The following is a 19,700-nucleotide window of genomic DNA, read 5'->3' as shown; positions in this document are numbered from 1 at the left end:
ATACTTACCAGACATAAGGAAATGTCAAAAATACAATAACATAGTGGAAGCTCTATAGCGATTCGATCCTCTTTGTATTATACATGCCGATAGCATGACAGTTCTCATTTGCTGGTTTTATGTCAAGTTAAAGTTACCCTCCCGAACTTATGAAAGTTCAGTGAGTGCCCACTTCGTGCTGACCTAGAAACAAGAAAATTTCCTTATGACGATATTTTTTTTATAACATTACCAAGGTACACCTCGCCTATGGCTATGATTTTTACCACATTTTTTAAAACAATTATTTAAATTGAGAAAACATTAATAACGTTATATGTATGTTAAAACCGGTGACGTGTCTACTGAAGCAGAGGGCATCTGCACGGTCACTCCAGCTAGACAAGAAACGAGGTTCGTGCAATCGAGCGCAGGAGCACGAGATTTAGTTTTTTTTTAGGGTAAAATTACAATGAAACTACAGAGTCGCGAGCACAGCTTTCGATCCTCCGTTAACGTTGCGTATCGTCAACTGTCACTGTCGAAATGTAAGGCAAAGTTAGTTCCAAAAGTGACATTTGTTTTTTCCATATGTTAGGTGGAAATTCACCAAACGCTAAACGTATTTAGTAGCCTGTCATACGTCTGTCAGTTAGTACAAATTGTATTTAAAATTTGATTTAAATACGTTTAGCGTTTGGTAAAAGTGACCCTTCGTGTAGATTCGAAAATAGTATCGAATCCTATGCTCGCGACACAGGACTGTGCAACCAAAAGCTCGATCAATCCTGAAACTTTTTTTGAGCAGTTATACAGGGTGTTGCAAAAAGGGTATACTAAGCCGAAACCTACATGTGCAGCATGGTATATTCTAAGCCCGAAACTGAAATCAGAATTTCAAAATTCGCGACAAAAAAAATAAAAAATTTCATAGAAACTTTGTTAGTCAGGTGACTTTTTACTAGGGAGAATGATATTTTTTTTCGCGAATTTAGTTTCGGGCTTAGGTACCTGTATTTATACTGCTCGATGCTCGTACAGGGTTGCGTGATTGTTGTTTTACTCTACAAATTGTATAACTAAGTTTACTATCGGAAAAGTATTTGAAGTAGTAACTTTTGAAAAGAAACCTTACCTAATCAAATGGGCTTAAAGAATGGGGCGTCCTGAATCGTGCTTCGTTCGAAAATACCCATGAAACTATGAACATTGCTACTTTTTCCTTTAATAATAAAATGTTTAGTGCCAATTTCTCCATAGCCGGTTATCTAACCGACAGGGATTGATTTATAAATTAAACGTCATCTCCATATAAAATTCATGACAGATGTGTAAAAAGTCAACCACTACTCCCTGGTTATGCTCTAACCGACTATGGAGAAATGGGCACTTAGATTAACATTGTTCGTATTAAGATATCGTTAATGAAATGATATTTTTTTTCGTAATTAAGCTGCAATGTGCAATGAGTGTCACCGTTTTTCATCCTGTTATTCATATAACAACTTTAACAACATGTACGGTTTTAATGCGTGTTAATTGCACCTTATGGTACTGTTAAATAGGGTACAAAATAGCATACAAAACGGCATATTTGAGCTATACGTATCGACTTTTCCCCGCCCCCTCGTTCAACCAGAGCCCAATCACGAGTAGGGTTGGGACACTTTTTATAACTCTATTATTTTATATTCTTTACTGAAAATTTTGTAAATTATTAAAATACCTAAAACGCAAGGTTTTTGGATTTATTCTTATACTCGTAGTTACAGATTTTCACTGAATAGGTTTCACCCAGAATATTATTATCATTTTACTCCACTATGTTTGTCAACATAATAAAAAACTATTTATAAGCACCCTATAATGCTATACTACTTTTAACTACCTAGGTACTATGTAGAGATATATAGGTATATAGGTATTGAGTGAAATTATAAATTAATAAAAAATTATCCATGATAGTTTTTTAATGTCATGCCTATTTTCTATAGGAAATGAACAATGAACATAGATAAATTACAAACATTTTTTATTTAGATATTTTAGATAACTAAAAATGTTAAGTTGAGCTAACATATTCAGTATTAAACTTACCTTAAGCGTTCACGAAAAAACTTTTTCCACCACAGCACATCCCTAAACCAAACTAAGTTGGTGAATTCGTGTTATTTTTCAGTCGGCCACTGAAAGCCACCCAGCTACGCCGCGTTGGTCGTTTTCATGATGATGTTTCACAAACAAACAACATTTTAATTCATTTCACGTAACTAAACAATTAATTTATAAAGACCCTTGAAAATATAGATCTTATTTTAAGTGATTGAATGTTAGAAATGTGACAAAAAAAGAAAATATATGCTCGTGCTGCGAGTTCGGTCTGTGGTGACAAAGTAAGTGTTTTTTTTGTATAAAAATAATATGTATTAAGTAGTTAATAGTATGGTTTTACCCTTTATTGATTTCGGCTGATAATACTGTCGTATTAGTTAATGGCTTTTGACAAATTATTAAGGAAATCAATGAAAATTTGTAAACGTAATATCGTAACTTTTGATTGTGTAAGAGGTACAGTGGAATTAGCTAAAGTTGGAATAAGTGTTTTTATTTTTACTATGTACTTTATTGCATAAAAGATACATAAATATGTAAGTACATGGATGAATGTTAAGAATGTTGGTACGTTGTGTTGTGTTGTTGTTACAACTTGTGACATTATGGTAATATGACAGACGGAATAATAAACAAACGATCAGTATGGTAGATTAAGAATGTTCGTATACAAATTGTTAATCGGTTTAAAGCAAACAGTTAGAATCGTAGCAAGCGTAGCTGTTTTTTTTCATATGCTAGAGTACCCCCTTGAACAGGAAAACCATCCTACTATTGTAATTCTTTGTATTTCTACTCGTACCTATGTAAATACAAGTTGATCAGTGTTTGATAGTTCCTGTTTGTACATTGATCTTGTGTTACTGTTACTGTGTCATATTAATTTGTTTGTCTCTTTCATCTTTGGTTTGGTCGAAACGATCGCCTCCCTATTCTATTAAATTTACCTACTATTTGCCTATCATTCTCACCCAAGGCGTCTACGTCTAGCACAGGATTGATAGTTTGTAGAAAACAATAAAAGCTTAGCCCTTTCTCGCATACAAAGCGGTGCCTGTAGCGAAAACTAACATGGAGCTTTTGACAGATAATGTATGCAGATGACACAAGAAAACCTAAACTTTTTTCGTTTTCGTAAAAACCCGTACTAGAGGCTCATCAACTCTGCCATACTAGAAGCTTCCATCTCTATTCTCAGGTGAGGAGCTTACCAGTCCGATGACCAAATTCGTCCCTCGCAGCGCGCCCACACCACGAAAATTGCGCCCCACGGCAGCCCCCTCCGCGCGTACATCGCGTACCACAAGCTGGGGCCGGCGATGGACGCGGGGGACGCGCCCCCCGACTGCCGCGTGCACCCCTCCGTGCTGTACCTGCTGGGGACTCTGCTGCTCACCAGGTGTGACCTGCTACTGCATTTCATATTGTTCTACTTAGCTAGTAGTATCTGCTAAACTAGGGTTTGTATTTGTAACCCTGGTTAAAGTTACCAGATTAGTTACTGCGACTACCAAAGAGCACAAAACGTACATTATACTGTCGCTAAATTGGATAAAACGTAGGTTTTTACTGTAGGTATACAGTTAATCGAAAGAGCATGAGTATCGTGAGCGCATTTTTCTTCCAAGCAACATAGCTTCTGTCATAAAACAAAATCCATGGAATTGCGTAAATGACGCCCCACGGCAGCCCCCTGCGCGCGTACATCGCGTACCACAAGCTGGGGCCGGCGATGGACGCGGGGGACGCCCCCCCCGAGTGCCGCGTGCACCCCTCCGTGCTGTACCTGCTGGGGACTCTGCTGCTCACCAGGTGACTAGTTATATGCAGCTCTATAGTGTATTTTTTAATTCTTAGCTGGTCGGTGACAAGACTAGGGTTTGCAGCCGTGGCGAAAGTTACTAATTCCACCCCTCTGTGCTCTATTTGCTGGTTACTCTGCTGCTCACCAGGTGATTACTGCTATTGTAAAACTGTATACTTGACAGAAGGATTAATCTGTGTAAGTAGTTACTTGTTAATTACTGACTGACCAACGTACGCAGGAGCAGGACGTGAATAAGGGCTAGTAGACCCAAACTAGGTACATTTTATACAAATAAATTCGGGTACGCATCGCGGTAGTCTTTTTTAATGAAAAATAAGTATCTTTATTTTCATTGAATTGCTTGCTCGGAACGCTGCTGCTTACCAGGTGATCATCTTCTTCTTATCGTGACAGTGACATGGATTTTTAATCGTGCCGAAATGTGCAAGATTATTTAGGTACGTTTTCGTTACTGACTGTCAGGGCGTAATCATATCTGAGTACCAGAGCGAAATTTAAAAAAAGTTTAGATTGTATAGATTACGAGCGTAATATTGTTCTTTAAGTAAGTTAAATAAAAGTAAGGCGATGCATGTATATATTGTTTACTACGCCTAAAACAATAAAGATCGTAGGTATCACACATCTCCGTTCATTAATTTGCCAAAACGAACTTGCTACATCCCATAAATCCCTATTACTTTCGGAATTCGATTCATTCTGTGAGATAGATTGAGGCTACTCGTGTAACAGCCTATCGAATATCCAACTTAGAAGCTCCACTAGGCATAACACAAAGGAGTACTTACCCTTGGTCGATACCCCTGTATCAATAGTTTGTATTGAAATGTATTGCAGATTCCAGGACCAGGCATGCAACCAATTCTCAATAACGTGCTACACTAAATTTAAGCAGCCACTTTAAGATATGAGAATGAATAATACTCGGGTCACGTTTTCGATCTTCAGTTGTTACGAGAACCATTAAAGCTTCAAGCATTTGGTTTTATTAAGACGATAAAAACAAGAATAATGAAATAGTAAAAAATCTAGTCACGTTTTTATAATGTCAGTGCATAGTTTATTAGCTTTCCCTGAGAGCTTTGCATCGCATGGTGTGAAGGTGACAAATGACATTGAATATTCTGTCTGAATAATCTTATTTGTTAGAGCTGTATTTTATTGAGCTCTTTAGAAATCGGTCCTTTCCACAGCCATAATCTTTGATAAGTTCTTGAGTTACTAAGGAATTACTGCTAATAATAAGATGCTTGCTTGCACTGAGGCATAATTTAAATAAACGTGCTTAATAGAACCTCAATTAAAATTAAAGTTGATATAAAAGTGGTTATTTTATTATGCAGCTATCGATACGTATCTACTTACCTCAATTAAATTCAACTTGACATAAAAGGTGAAGGTAACCCACTACCTAGTTCTCACTGAAAGTCACTGCTATTCTCATGATTCCAGCTGGAGTTGAGTGGAGTTCCGCCGCCGCTGAATTCCCAAACTTTAGTTATTTAGAACTCACGCGAGACCCAAGGCGAGAGTTGAGATGGAATGGCCAGATTATCTGATGCATTTGCGTACTAATTTCTGCCGTTTATTTGAAATGCTAGAAGATTATTTATCTTTAAGTGTTAAGTCCTTAGGTAGCTATTACTATCTTAACTTTTACTTATGTAGGCTACAATTTACATCCGCGTGGATTTTTTGTGTTTTTTTACGTTTTATCTACTAATTTCCTGACGACCATATAGCTAAGCGTTGTATTATTAGTATTAGTGTGCTGTGGTCCTGGGTTGGATACTGCAGTATACAACTTTACATGTACATAGTTCGAAGCATGCGTACTTGGGTCTTGAATGTGATGGAAATAATATGGCCATAGGTGTCCCGTAATCTAATTCTTCATTGTTTTCGAATGATTACTTTTAAGTTATAAGAAATCCTGAAAATGAAAATATACATGAAAATTTCATAATCCATAATTTTTCATAACATTCCATGACCTAACAAAATTATTGGAGAAAATCTTATTACAGTTACGAAATAAAGACGCTTTTCTAGTAAATGTTGAGACGACGTTTACCCGTCGCGTCGTTGTCGGCCTAAATTCTTTATCTAATAATAATGGCACCCACGGACCACAAAAGGTCACGATTGGGTATAAGTATCTACATTAAATAAACTGCTTTGCAAATTAAGATCCATAAAATCTAATCTGAGCTGTTGCGCTTAATACCTACTTACCTAAATAATCAGTGAATAGCTCTTTGTGCAACTTACGTATATCTACATTTGTTTCTTAGACAGAATCTGTTGACATTAATAATACCTAAGCATAATCCCAATTACAATCGTATTTCAAGTAGGTAGCCATCATCAAATGGCTAAACAAACAGTCCAATCTTTTAATAAAGAACAGAGTGCAAAGCTCGTATTCAAGTTAACAAAAGACGTTGAAGTTGGTTTTAAAGCCCTCATGTCAAACTTGTTTATGGACTAAACAACTTGAATACACTCTGAGACGGCCTTAATTCTCATAGAGGTTCAAAGGAACTTTTGTTTGAGTACACTCTGCCACGTAGATACCTAACCCGCATACGCAATTTACTTAGCTGAAAAGCTCCAGCATGGTACCACAAATACTTACTAATGAAGTATTTTATAACTGCTCGAACTTAAATTTTCCGAGTGTCATTCAAATTTTTAAATCAAGGAGGGTAAGATATCTGCATGGCTGACGGTACAAATCCTACATGAGAACGAAGGAAAGTCATGCCTGACGACGTGACTGGGCTACTGAAAGCTCGCACGAAACTTGAAGCTTCTATTCTGCTGAAACATATAAAGTTCGTCGTTATTAACGTATAGTCTTATTATTTTATTGAGATTCTTTAAAAAAGTATACCGAAAGACGATGGCTCCGAGTGTTATAACATTTTATCCATGACTTTTGCAACAATCTGTATAACATTAACATTTTCTATACGATATTATTTACCGATTTATTAAAGCCAAGGTCGGTGGGTCGTGGCGCTGCATGCATTTCTAACCGACAAGATATTTTTTTATCAAAAACCACATCACACTTTCAATATACAACTATACAGTTAACAGAATAGTAGAATGGTAGCCTAGCTAGGTTTCATAACGAGAGACGTGATCTAGGGCTCGATAGTGTCAATAGGTGGCAGGGGTCGTGTAAATTTCCATTTATTGTGTCCAATAATCCAATTTTATCTGTATTTAGGACATCCCGTTTTGGCTCAGCTAGCCTAGTTTGCTAGAAGCTGTTGGAATCTTAATTCATTAGCCATTTTATTTTATTTCTTGCATCCAGATAGTGGTCTCTTTTTATAATATCACCTTCATCATACTAACTTTGTTGTTCATGGTGTACAAAGTTGTTTTTTTGGCTAATATCCAAAATTCATAGTATAAAAACTAAATCTGAAATTTACTTAAGTATGCAGGTAGCTAAATTTCCAGTTATTTTCCTTAATGCTAATCACGCCATTTCCATAATGATAATATTATGCTCGGTGACCCCCGAGCCCGGGGCGTTCCTCGTCAAATTATCAAACTAAGTGTCTATATTGAAAAGTTCTGCATATCTACCCTTACCAATGTCTGGGTAGCCAATCAATCAATCAATCATTTATTCAATTCACAATAATAACTTGTATCTGAATGTCACTTAAAAAAATACTTAGAGCTAAAAACTAAATAAGAATGTTATTTACATTGTTGCATCCAGTACATGCACTTTATAGTATTGAATAAATAAATTGTAGTAATAAATTAGATTAAATTTATAATAATAATAATAATAACTACTGAACAGTGACTTATACTTGTATGTGCCTATGTCTTCGATGAAATGCACATTACGTTAGCCACCAGCCTATTCCCCTACTACTAGGTATACTTAAACGTCCTGCACACTCTGGTCACTCAGTCATTTCCCTACGCTGGCTAATCCTTTCACAACAATAACAAACGATAGTTCTAAAGCCAGATCAGATTATAGTCTCAACTTTATTCATCTTCATCATCATCATGATAATTACACCTCTGCAGCCAAATGTGGAATTTAAGCTTGACAAAATCAATGAGTTTTCGACACTTCTAGATGAATATTGTCCGATAATTATCAGAGAGCGTTGTTTGTGTCAAAACCGTGTCGCTATCGCTCATCACCCGAGCTTATCCCGCTTGACTGGCATCCGCTCAATGGATTCCTAATCCATTTACACAACAAGCTAACACAAAACATACGCAGAAATGCCTCATAATTCGCAAAGCCGCGAAAGATAAAAAATATAAGGAATGAGAGCTGTACCTTTTTTTAAAGGAATGGAAATAGATAAAGAATATAATCGTATTGTGAATAGAGCCTAAGTCATTTTAACCCTGAAATTACGACCAGAAAAAGTTTGGCCATCAAATACGAAGCAATTTTATAGAGTGGGCGAAGAAACTTCGGTATTCTGTATTATGAATGAGATCCAACTTTTGGTGCTTTTTGTATTGTGTACATTTTTGTCCCTTGTTTGGAAATAGAGTAAGTAGGTATGTATAAAGTTACCTATGTAAGAAGGAAGGGTATCTTTCACAACGTTCACAACACAATTGGTTTTGGAAATTGATTTTTAGGAACATAAATATTGACAAATCTGTTTAAGAGTGAGACAATTCGACTATACTATATGTATATGTTAAACTTAATAAGGTATAATATCCGTATATTCAGCCCGTACGTATATAGCGATGTTCTTATAACTAACGTAAACATAAATTTATTGAAAGAACAAACCTAATACTGCAATAAATAATGCAACTTACTTCACCAAACCTCTCACAAACTCACTTCTGCAGAAACATTACACATTTAACAGAATCCACAAGCGGAACCAAAATCTCAATCAAGCATAGAATTCATGCAATTTTAACCTTTAGTCCTAGAGTCATAAGGATGTCAGAGATTGCTGAGCTCTGTGGTCTCTTCTAGACAATCTGGCGCCGCGCTTGCCAGCACAAATCGATAAAATTGTAGAAATACTCTGTTACATGCTTTGTATAGTTGTGTTAAGGGTGGGTTTCCCTAGATTTGTAAATGATAAGTGTATAAATTAAAATTAGTTTCTTTGTTTTAACTTCATTTTATAGAAAGTTCGCTTTACCTTAAAAAAGTATGTCTAGGGAATATTCAGGGATAAAAAAGGCTATCTGTTAAGTTGTTAATCCAGGGTGTCAGCTTACTACATGCCATTCTGCAATTTTCCTGTAAAATCCATCCATCCAGCCATAATTACAAATTCTCACATTTATAATATTAGTAGCATAAGCTTAAGACAATAAGTCATCATGATCATCATTAGCCATTAAAAATCCAGTCTAGCATTTCAAAATTATTACACTGGTAACATCTCCAATTACCTGCTGTTCAAGAGATATAATGGTCTCAGGGGTAATCGAACAAATTGTACCTGCCACGCTTAGAATTTACAGCACCTAAATGAATCTAGCTTAAGGGTCTTATGCTTTCAGTGTCAATGGACTGTGAACTGTAGCGGCCCCGAATATGACCCTTTATATCATTAGCACCCGACGCGTCGCCCCATTTATTTAAAACAAATAGAACCTATCAACAGTATTTTTAAACCCTGGACAGAAAAAGAAGGGGGTTTAAGTTTAACACGTATGTGCATCTGTATAATGTCTGTAGTAGCGTAGGTCCCAAACAATTTATCCGACTTTCGTATAGTTTTTCAAAAATTTTACACTTAGGTAACTATATTTAGAAGTTAGAGACGAATTCTTAGAGGTTTTATAATTTTGTCGTCTCTGCATTTGTTACGTGTATAGCTGTGTGGTAATACTTAGCTACAGTATACATAAGATATCGGCTCAGTCGTTCTAACACTACCCGCAATATGCCACCTAAACTACCCAAGTGCGATAACTGCCAGAAGAACATCACCAAGAGAGCACCAGGCCTTGAATGCAGCAAGTGCGAAATGTCCCTACATGCCACGCTAGAATGTGCTGGTCTTACGAACAAGCAAATCTCTGCCCTTCGTGCCGTGGAGAACTTCGAATGGTCCTGTGACGCCTGTCTCAGTAGCTCACCTAAAAGAAAATCATTCATTGCACCGGAGGAAGACCAGGATGATGAGGTTCCTGATAGCAATATTCAAGGTAGCAAGTCTAAACCAGTATCTATCGACATAAAGAAGCTTCTACAAGACATATCTAGAGACATTGAAAAAACAATAAAAAAACAAATGTCGGAACTACAACAATCAGTTGAATTCTGCTGCAGTAAGATGGAAGAATATGAAGAGGATATGGAAGAACTGAAAACAAAGGTCAAGATGTTAGAAAAGAAAAATGAACACTTAGGTAATACAAACCAAAACCTTTTGATTAAAATGTGTGCCTATGAACAACAACTGCAGGAACAAGAACAAAAAAAACTTGATCATTACATTGAAATTGCCGGTGTACCATACAAAGAAGATGAAAATGCCGATGCGATAACCAAAGACATAGCAATCAAACTGAAAATGGACCACACTGCAATCAAAACGGTACAGAGATTACGAGGAAAGGCTGGACAGAGCGACGGGATCCTGCAAGTGGAGCTGAAGAAGGAGCATGAGACCAGCCCGTGGGTGAGGGCAGGCCGCGCCGCCGAGCTACTCGTGTCCGATGTGCTGCCGTCTAACCCTAACCCCGAGTCTGCCTCCAACAGAATATTTGTGCGTCATGCTCTCACATCCACTAACAAAAAACTACTGTATGAGACTAGGATTGCGCTAAAAGACCACTATAAGTTTATTTGGTGCAACTCTGAAGGCAGAGTTCTGGTACGTAAAAACGAAAAGGCCAAAATTTCTAATATTAAATCGGTGGACGATATTAAGAAATTGATTCCCCAATCAAATAGTTCACATTAACTACCTACTCAACCAGTATTAACTTTTTTACTATACTAATGGCTAACATTACAGAAATATTTGATTGTCCCCACCTAAGTAATTTTTTATCCATAATCCCTACAACTAAAAATAAATTTACTGTTTTTCACATCAACCTACGCTCAATTACCAAAAACTTCCCTAAACTATTACAATGCATAAATGAATCTAAGTACCAACCAGAGGTTATCATAATTACAGAAGCCAACATTCCCCATTCAATAAGTACATTATTTTATATCGACGGGTATGAAATGCACACGAAACTAAGATCTAAACGCAAAGGAGGCGGTATAATTATATATGTGAAGAAACCATATAATTTTGAACCATGCATAAATAAAACTTCCACATTACACTGTGAATGTCTACTAGGTAAAATCACTATATCAAAACAACACGACTTAGTTTTGTGTGCACTTTATAGACCTCCGGATAAAAACAAGCACAAATTCCTAAATGAACTTTCAAAAATATTAACACACTACGAAAAATCACCATATTTCATACTAGCGGGCGATATTAACATTGACTTAAAGACAGAAAGCATAATCAAAGAGCTGTACTCGAACTTAATGGCGGAAAAAGGTCTTATGTGTGGAATTTCTGATTACACACGAATAGAAGAAAGGGATGGTAAAATCTCAAAAAGTTGTATTGACCATATATTTATCAGAAACTCCACGGAAGACCTTTACTCCGCGGCGCTCGGCACAGTATTGGCTGACCACCGCGCAACCGTGCTGTCGGCTATTGGTGTGCCGAGCGCTCGGGTTGTTCCTAAAACGGTAACTAAAATAAACAATAAAATATTCAATGAGGAAATCAGCCATGCACAATGGGATGAAATAAAGAAAATAGAATGCCCTATCAAGCTATACGATAAAATAAAAATTACCCTGAACAACGCATATAAAAAGCATCTTATACACAAACCAATAAGTACAAATTTAGAAAGCAAGAAAAATGGTTAAATAATAAAATTATAATGCAATGTAACAAAAGAGACGAATTATTTATACAGTTAAAAAATACACCTAACAATTACATCTTAAGATTAGAATACAATAAGCAAAGAAATAAAACAAACAAACTTATACAAAACTCCCGAAATAATTACTATAAAGAACAAATAAAAGAAAATGAGAATAACCCACGGAAACTATGGCAGATTCTAAACAATATGACTGGTCGTATCACGAGGTCTGTTGATGAAGTGATCAGTAAAGCTTTCCGTATGGAAAGGAAGGATGAAACTGTCATTGCAAACAACTTTGCAAATGCGTTCGAAAAAAATGTCGCTGATATAATACCAAACTGTAATACTCCTGTACTTAATCTAAGCAAAACTAAAATGTCCAACAATTCAATACTCTTTAAAAAAGCCACAACAAAACGAATAAAAAGCATCATTGATAAAATCAGCGTTCGTAAATCAGCTGGTCAGGACCACATAAGACCAATAGATATTAAAAGCGCCTGTGACAACTTAATCTCAACCATAACCAAACTTATAAATATAAGTGTCAATAAAGGCGTGTATCCAAACGACCTAAAAAAAGGACTAGTCAGACCTATATATAAAAATGGTACAGAAAGTAACTACGCAAACTATAGACCAATAACTATCCTACCTATTTTAAATAAAATATTTGAAAAATACATAGCGGGCTTGATTCATGGTTACTACAACGAGTATGATACCCTAACAGATACCCAATATGGATTTAGACAAAACAAAAGCACTAGCCTATTGCTCTCTAAATTCACAGACGAAATTAATAAATGCCTGGACAATAAAGAACACGTGCTGCTAGTCTTCATAGATTACAGCAAGGCATTTGACACGCTGCGACACGATCAGCTAATTCAGAAGCTAGATAACACCGGAATTCGCGGCCCGTTACTAAACTGGTGCAAAAATTACTTGGAAAATCGCACTTATATGGTCCAAATCGGAAATTCATCTAGCAGAGAAGTAGACGTGTCTATAGGTACGGCCCAAGGATCAGTGTTGGGCCCGTTACATTACCTAGTGTATGTAAATGACGTGGCTGAAGTTATAAAACACTGTTCCCTGTATCAGTTTGCCGACGACACCTGTCTTATTGCTTCGGATAAGAATATCAGAGTAGCGATGAAAAAACTCCAGTCAGACTTCACGACCATTTGTGCATGGTCGCATGATGCCGGTCTGGTACTCAACGCTAAAAAGACCCAGATGATGCACATACGATCCAGCCACAATATGAGTGACATATCACCCAAGCTTTTATCTCAATGCCACAAGTGCCTCCACAACAACAACCGTTCTTGCAGGGATTGTACAACAATTGATCTAGTGGACGAGGCCACATACCTTGGAGTCACAGTAGATAGTCGGTTCAATTGGGGCCCCCATATAAACAAAGTGTGTAACAAGCTACGTGCGCTTATGGCTAAACTTAAAATTATAAAATATAGAACACCTTACAATATCCTTTTAAACATATATAAATCTCTTGCCGAGTCCATAGTAAGTTATGGCTTGACTAGCTATGGCCGCACATATAAAACATATTTGGATCAAATTGAACTCTTACAGATTAGAATACTTAAACAAATAGTTCCTAATCATGTCAAAATTAAATTTAGGGACGACTACGCTAAACTGTTCAAACATTGCAAAGTTATTCCGATATCCAAAAAAGTAAAATACGCACTTCTCGCTGAACAATATAATCGCCAAGATCTCATAAAACCCATACAACATAAAATTATAACTAGAAAAGTGACCAATAAAGAACTTACAACATATAGGTGCACAAACACTTACGGTAAAAGAACAGATAAATATTTAATACCTAGACTTATTAACGACCTACCTCAAACTCTAAAAAAAACTATTAACAACAAGAACCTAAAAATCAAATTAAAACAACACTTCCTATCATTACCTTAAAACTTAAAAAAAAAAACCGCTCATAATTCCACAGACATAATTGACCAAACAGGAAAGACCCGGCGACGACGAAACCCGCTCGTCGCTGATAAGGAACCGGTATCACTCACCGTGCCGATCGCGCAGTGTCCAAAACTACGATAAATATTTAGCGTGTGTACCGACCTATATGTGCATATGCATAGGTAATTTATAGTGAAGATGCGTGAGCATGACGCTTTTATTTGTTAATGTGTTATTCTTCTTATTTACTTTGGCTAGAATGTGTTTTATATTTAAAATGTTCAAATATGTATTGGTCTTACATTTTGTATTGTATTAAGAACCTACCCATATTAATATTGTATCGTACCTTTAGATACCTACATAATACTTACCTACTTAACTATGAATGGCAACCATGAGTGATGAGTGCCCATTCAAACCTTAATAGGTTTAAGAGCACTGCATGTATTATTAAGAAATGTTATAAATAAATGAACAATAAACAAACAAACAAACAACAGTGTAAGAAAATTTTGTGTCATAAACAGAGATTATTTACTTAGTTAGGTTATTATTTTAGTTTTTGGAAACTCTAGAGTATCGAAGGGTAAAAAAATACGTTGAACGTTAACGGTAGGTTTTTTAAACGAGTAAGTTTTTTCTTCAAGCAATTTTAATTATCTGAACACTGGACGATGTACGCTCTTTATTTAGTACAGTGTTCGTGGAATGTTTAGCCAATTAAGGTAATTTTGTTTAATGTTGTGAAGCACGCTCTAACCCGACAGCTGAATGTAGGTAAGCAATTAACCTTTTGCCTTTTAGACCGAAAAACCTCTTTTTAGGCAAGTTCTAATTTCACAAAAATATTTTGTGTCCGTTGGAAATAGTGCAGCTTGGCTGACTTGCAAATTTTGCAGGTCACGTAAGAAAGACTATTATTTTGGAAATAATATTCTAGAACAGATCTGTAATACAAAAACTGTTTGATTTTATTTTACATTAGATCGAATGGTCCATGACCATGATATTCTATGGGGCAATTTTTCAAATGTAACCTGAGGAATAAAATTGTTGCTATGGATGAATTTAATTTAATTATTGTTATTAAATTTATTTATCATATAGGTAGATACTTATTATAAATTAATTGAGCCAAAACTCACAATTACACAGTTGTCGTCGCAATATGACCCAATTTTGGATAACTGTATCTGAAGCTCGAGCCACACTACTTCTACTTATAAAGTACTTGGTACCTACATTGGATTTTAAAGTAGTACGAAAAACTTTTAGAAGCAAAACCGTGTATCGTTGTTTTTGGGCACATTTAGGTCATATGAAATGCAACTGAAATCTGTACTGGATTGAACACAAACATGTCTTTGAAACAGTTTCAGGCGCTAACTAATGCTTGCAGTAGAATGAAAAAAAGCAATGGACACGCTAACACCCGTGAAATGGGAATCAGAGCATAGTAGGTAATTGAAAATAATCATACTGTACGATTTTCAGCTTAAAAATCTAATTTGTTTTCTTCTAAAAAAATCTTGCTTCAGAATTTTATGTAAACACTCCTGCAAAATATATACTCAAATAAAATGTATGGATTCATTATATAAAACGAAAAATACAAAGCAAATTTAGATATAATTCTTAATTAGCAATACTTACTTTCCATGAAAATTAGTTTTGTTTTGCGTCTTTTGTTATAAGTGGAAAATATAAATAGTAGGAATCGTATCGTATTTAATAGCCAACGCATTGTTAATGCTTTCCTAAATCCTCAGCGTGCAATATAAAGCGACCGTATGGAGATGAAAGGAAACATTTGCTGCTCCAACAGACATAAGCTTCTCGGACGATCTCATTTCAGGATGCGGAGCTCCGGAGCACTAAAAACGTCGTCAATCTTCGTCCGTTCTATCTTGAAATATCTCGCTGAAATATTACTAAAATACTAAAGAAATACCTCTAGTAAAACGTTATAGGTCAAATTGCTCGCCTGCACCGAACACCTATAATAAGAAACTAAAGTTATAAAATAATAAGTTAAAACGTGAAGATACGTCCATAACTCCAGATTATTAGGGAGTATCCGCGCATATCCGAATTCACATTGAAGTATATATAAGTTCAGTCTTCTGTATTATAACTGTTTAAATTTTTATGAATAAATACACGATACGTATAAAATATTTTTAGACATCGTAATTTCCAAATTCAAAGTATCCTTTCTTTTTCTTCTAGTGCCCAGCTTTATTGCCTTTCTAACCTCCCATTCCCCCACAGCTGTTCCACGGCGCTGCTGTGCGCGGCCATCATGACGGAGCACTGGGAGCACGTGGGCTGGGAGCGCGCGGCGCTGGCGGCGCGGGCCAACGCCACCGGCACGCGCCTGCAGTGGCTGCTCGACGAGAAGGTCGCTAAGGTACGCCACATCTGTGTATAAATTTGTTCCTAAATAAATATATAGGTATCTGGACAAATCACTCTCTGTCCTGCTTTTTAACCGGCCGTGGGTGCTCGAGAAGAAGGTAAGCCGGCGCTGTATAGAAAAACGTATCGTCCATTGTTACCTGAGCCATGGCACTAGCACTCTCTACTTTTCAGCTGGCTGTGATGCTGTCATTATGGTAATCCGGCACCATGTTAAAAGGAACCCTGGGCAATCGGGATATATTAGCACCGGCTCTTTGTCTACACGTTAAGATAAAAAAGACAATTAGAAGCAGTATGATCAGTATTTCCCTGGTGTTCTTTGGCGCTGCTGTGCGCGGCCATCATGACGGAGCACTGGGAGCACGTGGGCTGGGAGCGCGCGGCGCTGGCGGCGCGGGCCAACGCCACCGGCACGCGCCTGCAGTGGCTGCTCGACGAGAAGGTCGCTAAGGTACGCCACATCTGTATATAAATTTGTTCCTAAATAAATATATAGGTATCTGGTCAAAGCACTCTCTGTCCTGCTTTTCAACCGGCCGTGAGTACTCGATAAGAAGGTAATCCGGCGCTGTATAGACAGACGTATCGTCCATTGAAACCTGAGCTAAGGCAGTAGCACTCTCTACCTTTCAGCCAGCTGTGCTGCTGTCGTTGAGATAACCCGGCACCATGTAAACGTGCATAAAAGGAAACCTGGGTAATCGGTAAATTGGTGAAGCATCCAACTCTATTAGCGCCGGCTCTTGGTCTGCACGCTAAGACGAAGAAGCAGTATCACTATCAGTATTCCCCTGGTGTTCCACGACGCTGCTGTGCGCGGCCATCATGACGGAGCACTGGGAGCACCCGCCTGCAGTGGCTGATCGACGAGAAGGTCGCTAAGGTAAGCCAAACTGTATGGAAACTGCGGGGGCTTCACGCATGGCGATAAAGGATGGATAGCGCTATTTATCGAATCTTTGGGATAGACTGTGAGTGCGTGCTACTTCAACGCTCTACTGCACCGCTATCGCCTGTCACAAATAAATCCGCGAAGGCCCCACAGATGCCTAAATATAGGTACCTATCTGGCCAAGGTAGCACTCTCTGTCTTCTGATCTTCAACTGGCCGTGGGTGCTCGATAAGAAGGTCGCTAAGGTAAGCCTGCTGATGAACAACTCTATGTTTCTGAAGGCACACAAGAAGTGCCACCTCGAGCGATGTATCACCTGCTCCTGAGCGACCAACCAATTCTTGATTTTGTATTTGTCACCGGAACGATAAGAATGAGTCGAGGTAATAATAATCCACTGTAAGATATCGGCATCAGGCACGAAGCACCTTGTTGCCTTTAAATTCCATGATCCAGTGGGACAGACATAATAAAATTTTAAATTTTCATAATGGCTTTACCATCCTAAACACGAAGATCAGGACAATGATGACTGAAAAATGGCACATAAAAGCATTAATTTTACTTTCATTATTAAAATTTGAAGGTCTTTGCGTTTTCAAACTAACACCGTACCAAACAGTACCAAGCCCCACAGAAGGTTAATGTATAGCTATCGTATAGAAAGTTTAGCGATTCATTATTACGAATTAGCCCCTAAATAATATGAGGAGAATAGGAAACTTCATTCAATGTTTCGTACTAGCGAAAGTTGCCAGACATTCTTTGTTTAGCTTCAATGTGTAGGTATAACATCATAACTTCACGAAAGGAAATCTTTTCAGCCCGTACTCCACTTCCACATCTTTTCCTTAACTACCCTGTGGGATTTTGCCAAATTGGCAAACAACACAAGAAAAGACGTAAACGAGATTACCTACTTCACTTACATACATGTATACTCGTATCGTACTTGTCTTTATATTACGTATAGCTGGATGTGCTCAGCAAAATGCTAAACATAATCCGTGTTAGTAGAGAGCGATGCTGAGAACTAAACTCTTGTTTAAACCGGCTTACAGAGTGTTATCGTTGGCCTGTAGTGTAGGTATGTGGATATTACAAAATCTAGAAGGACTTTGCGCCGATACAATAAAATATAGCATTTTTTTATCTTGATACCAGAACTCGAATTTCCTTGCTTAAACAGTTAAACATACTTAGAAGATTTATTCACGGTTTATACAAGAGATATATAGATTTTTTTTAATACAGAGACAGACGTATCTCTTAAAACGAAATATACGTAGATAGAATAACTTTTAGAAGAGTAAAATAAGGGATTACTTTTCCGAAAACTGTTACAGTTAAAATTAAACGTTCGATACGGATACGAGCCATCCCTTTGAATATTCAATGCTAATTGGTGCAGTCCAATTCACAAGCTGGTTCTATGTATATACCTATTTACATATGCATGACTACTCATGCAACTGAGCCAGCACAGACGATGCTAATCCACCAGATACACAATGACTACAAATATGGCACATACGGGTAAATTAATAATTATGTGAAAGAGTATTAAGAAATTAATATGTGAACCTTAATCTTATTCAAATTTTTTTTTAAATGTACATAAGAAATATAAATATGAACTAAGTATTCAAACGGTTAAGTACTCATGGGAATGTCATGAATGTATTTTTTATTAAAGTTGATGATTATAATAAAGTCTATAAGTAACTAACGCTATTAATCCATCGTTTCAACAAAACATGATGATTATAGGGGGACATACAGCTGTGTTTAACAGTCGCGGGTTCAGCAAGAAGTAACAATAACCCGCAGAGGCTATTGCAGAGTTTCCAGACACAATTAATCTCTACACCAGGTGTGGACTGGTCTGTGGTCTGGGACCTCCGCTATCTAACAGTTACATTATCATTGTTTCTCTTAATTTTTTACATAATGCACTATGAATAATAATTTTAACTATAAACTTTGTCCATTGATATGTAGGTTAAGGTTAAGAAATTGTGGTTTTTGTTATGGAAATTAAATTTTAAATGCACGTTGAGCTACTTATTTGTGAAAAAAATTTACTGTCAGCATTTATTTCTCGTAACCCAAACTTGGCAGATATCTGTAGGTTAAGTTCTACTCCCATAGTTGAACTACTAAGGGTGGATTCGACCAACGTCGAGTAACTTTTTACTCACGAGTAAACTACCAGTTACTCGCGAGTAAGCCGATTTTGCATTCTACCAAACCCGAAACCAAGATAAGTAGCTTATCCCAAGAATAAAATGTTATACCGCCAAAATTGACCGTGTAACGAGCTTATCCGAGAGTAATTTTGTAATGGCGGCGGCACATCAGCTGATTAGAAAACCGTCATAATGACATATAAGCACATCTGTCAAAACATAAACAAAAGTAAGTTAATAGGCAAATTCTCAAAATAACAACAGTGAATAAAATATTAAAACATAAACAATTTCATACTATTATAATCCATTCAAACTAAGTTGGCATGTCATTTCTATTGCATGCTTTGAAACGCAACT

The 19,700-nt window shown here is 36.9% G+C and overlaps 1 protein-coding gene across 3 annotated transcripts in view; it reads left to right on the top strand.

Moving 5' to 3' along the window:
* Positions 1-2,141: 2,141 nt before the first annotated feature.
* LOC105385026 overlaps positions 2,142-19,700 on the top strand; it is a 30,544-nt gene continuing 12,985 nt past the window's right edge. Inside the window, exons 1-3 of one of the 3 annotated variants that reach the window (XM_011555338.3) lie at positions 2,142-2,372; positions 3,290-3,490; positions 16,109-16,247. In XM_011555338.3, the coding sequence (XP_011553640.3) occupies positions 3,411-3,490; positions 16,109-16,247 (219 nt within the window). In that variant the 5' untranslated portion in view covers positions 2,142-2,372; positions 3,290-3,410. Of the gene's footprint in view, positions 2,373-3,289; positions 3,491-3,778; positions 3,904-16,108; positions 16,248-16,585; positions 16,710-19,700 lie in introns of those variants that run through there. The other 2 variants (XM_048626905.1, XM_048626906.1) reach the window with 2 other exon arrangements.

Source organism: Plutella xylostella, chromosome 17, assembly GCF_932276165.1.
Source record: "Plutella xylostella chromosome 17, ilPluXylo3.1, whole genome shotgun sequence".
Classification (NCBI taxonomy): domain Eukaryota; kingdom Metazoa; phylum Arthropoda; class Insecta; order Lepidoptera; family Plutellidae; genus Plutella; species Plutella xylostella.
This window is presented reverse-complemented; position numbering and strand designations above follow the sequence as displayed.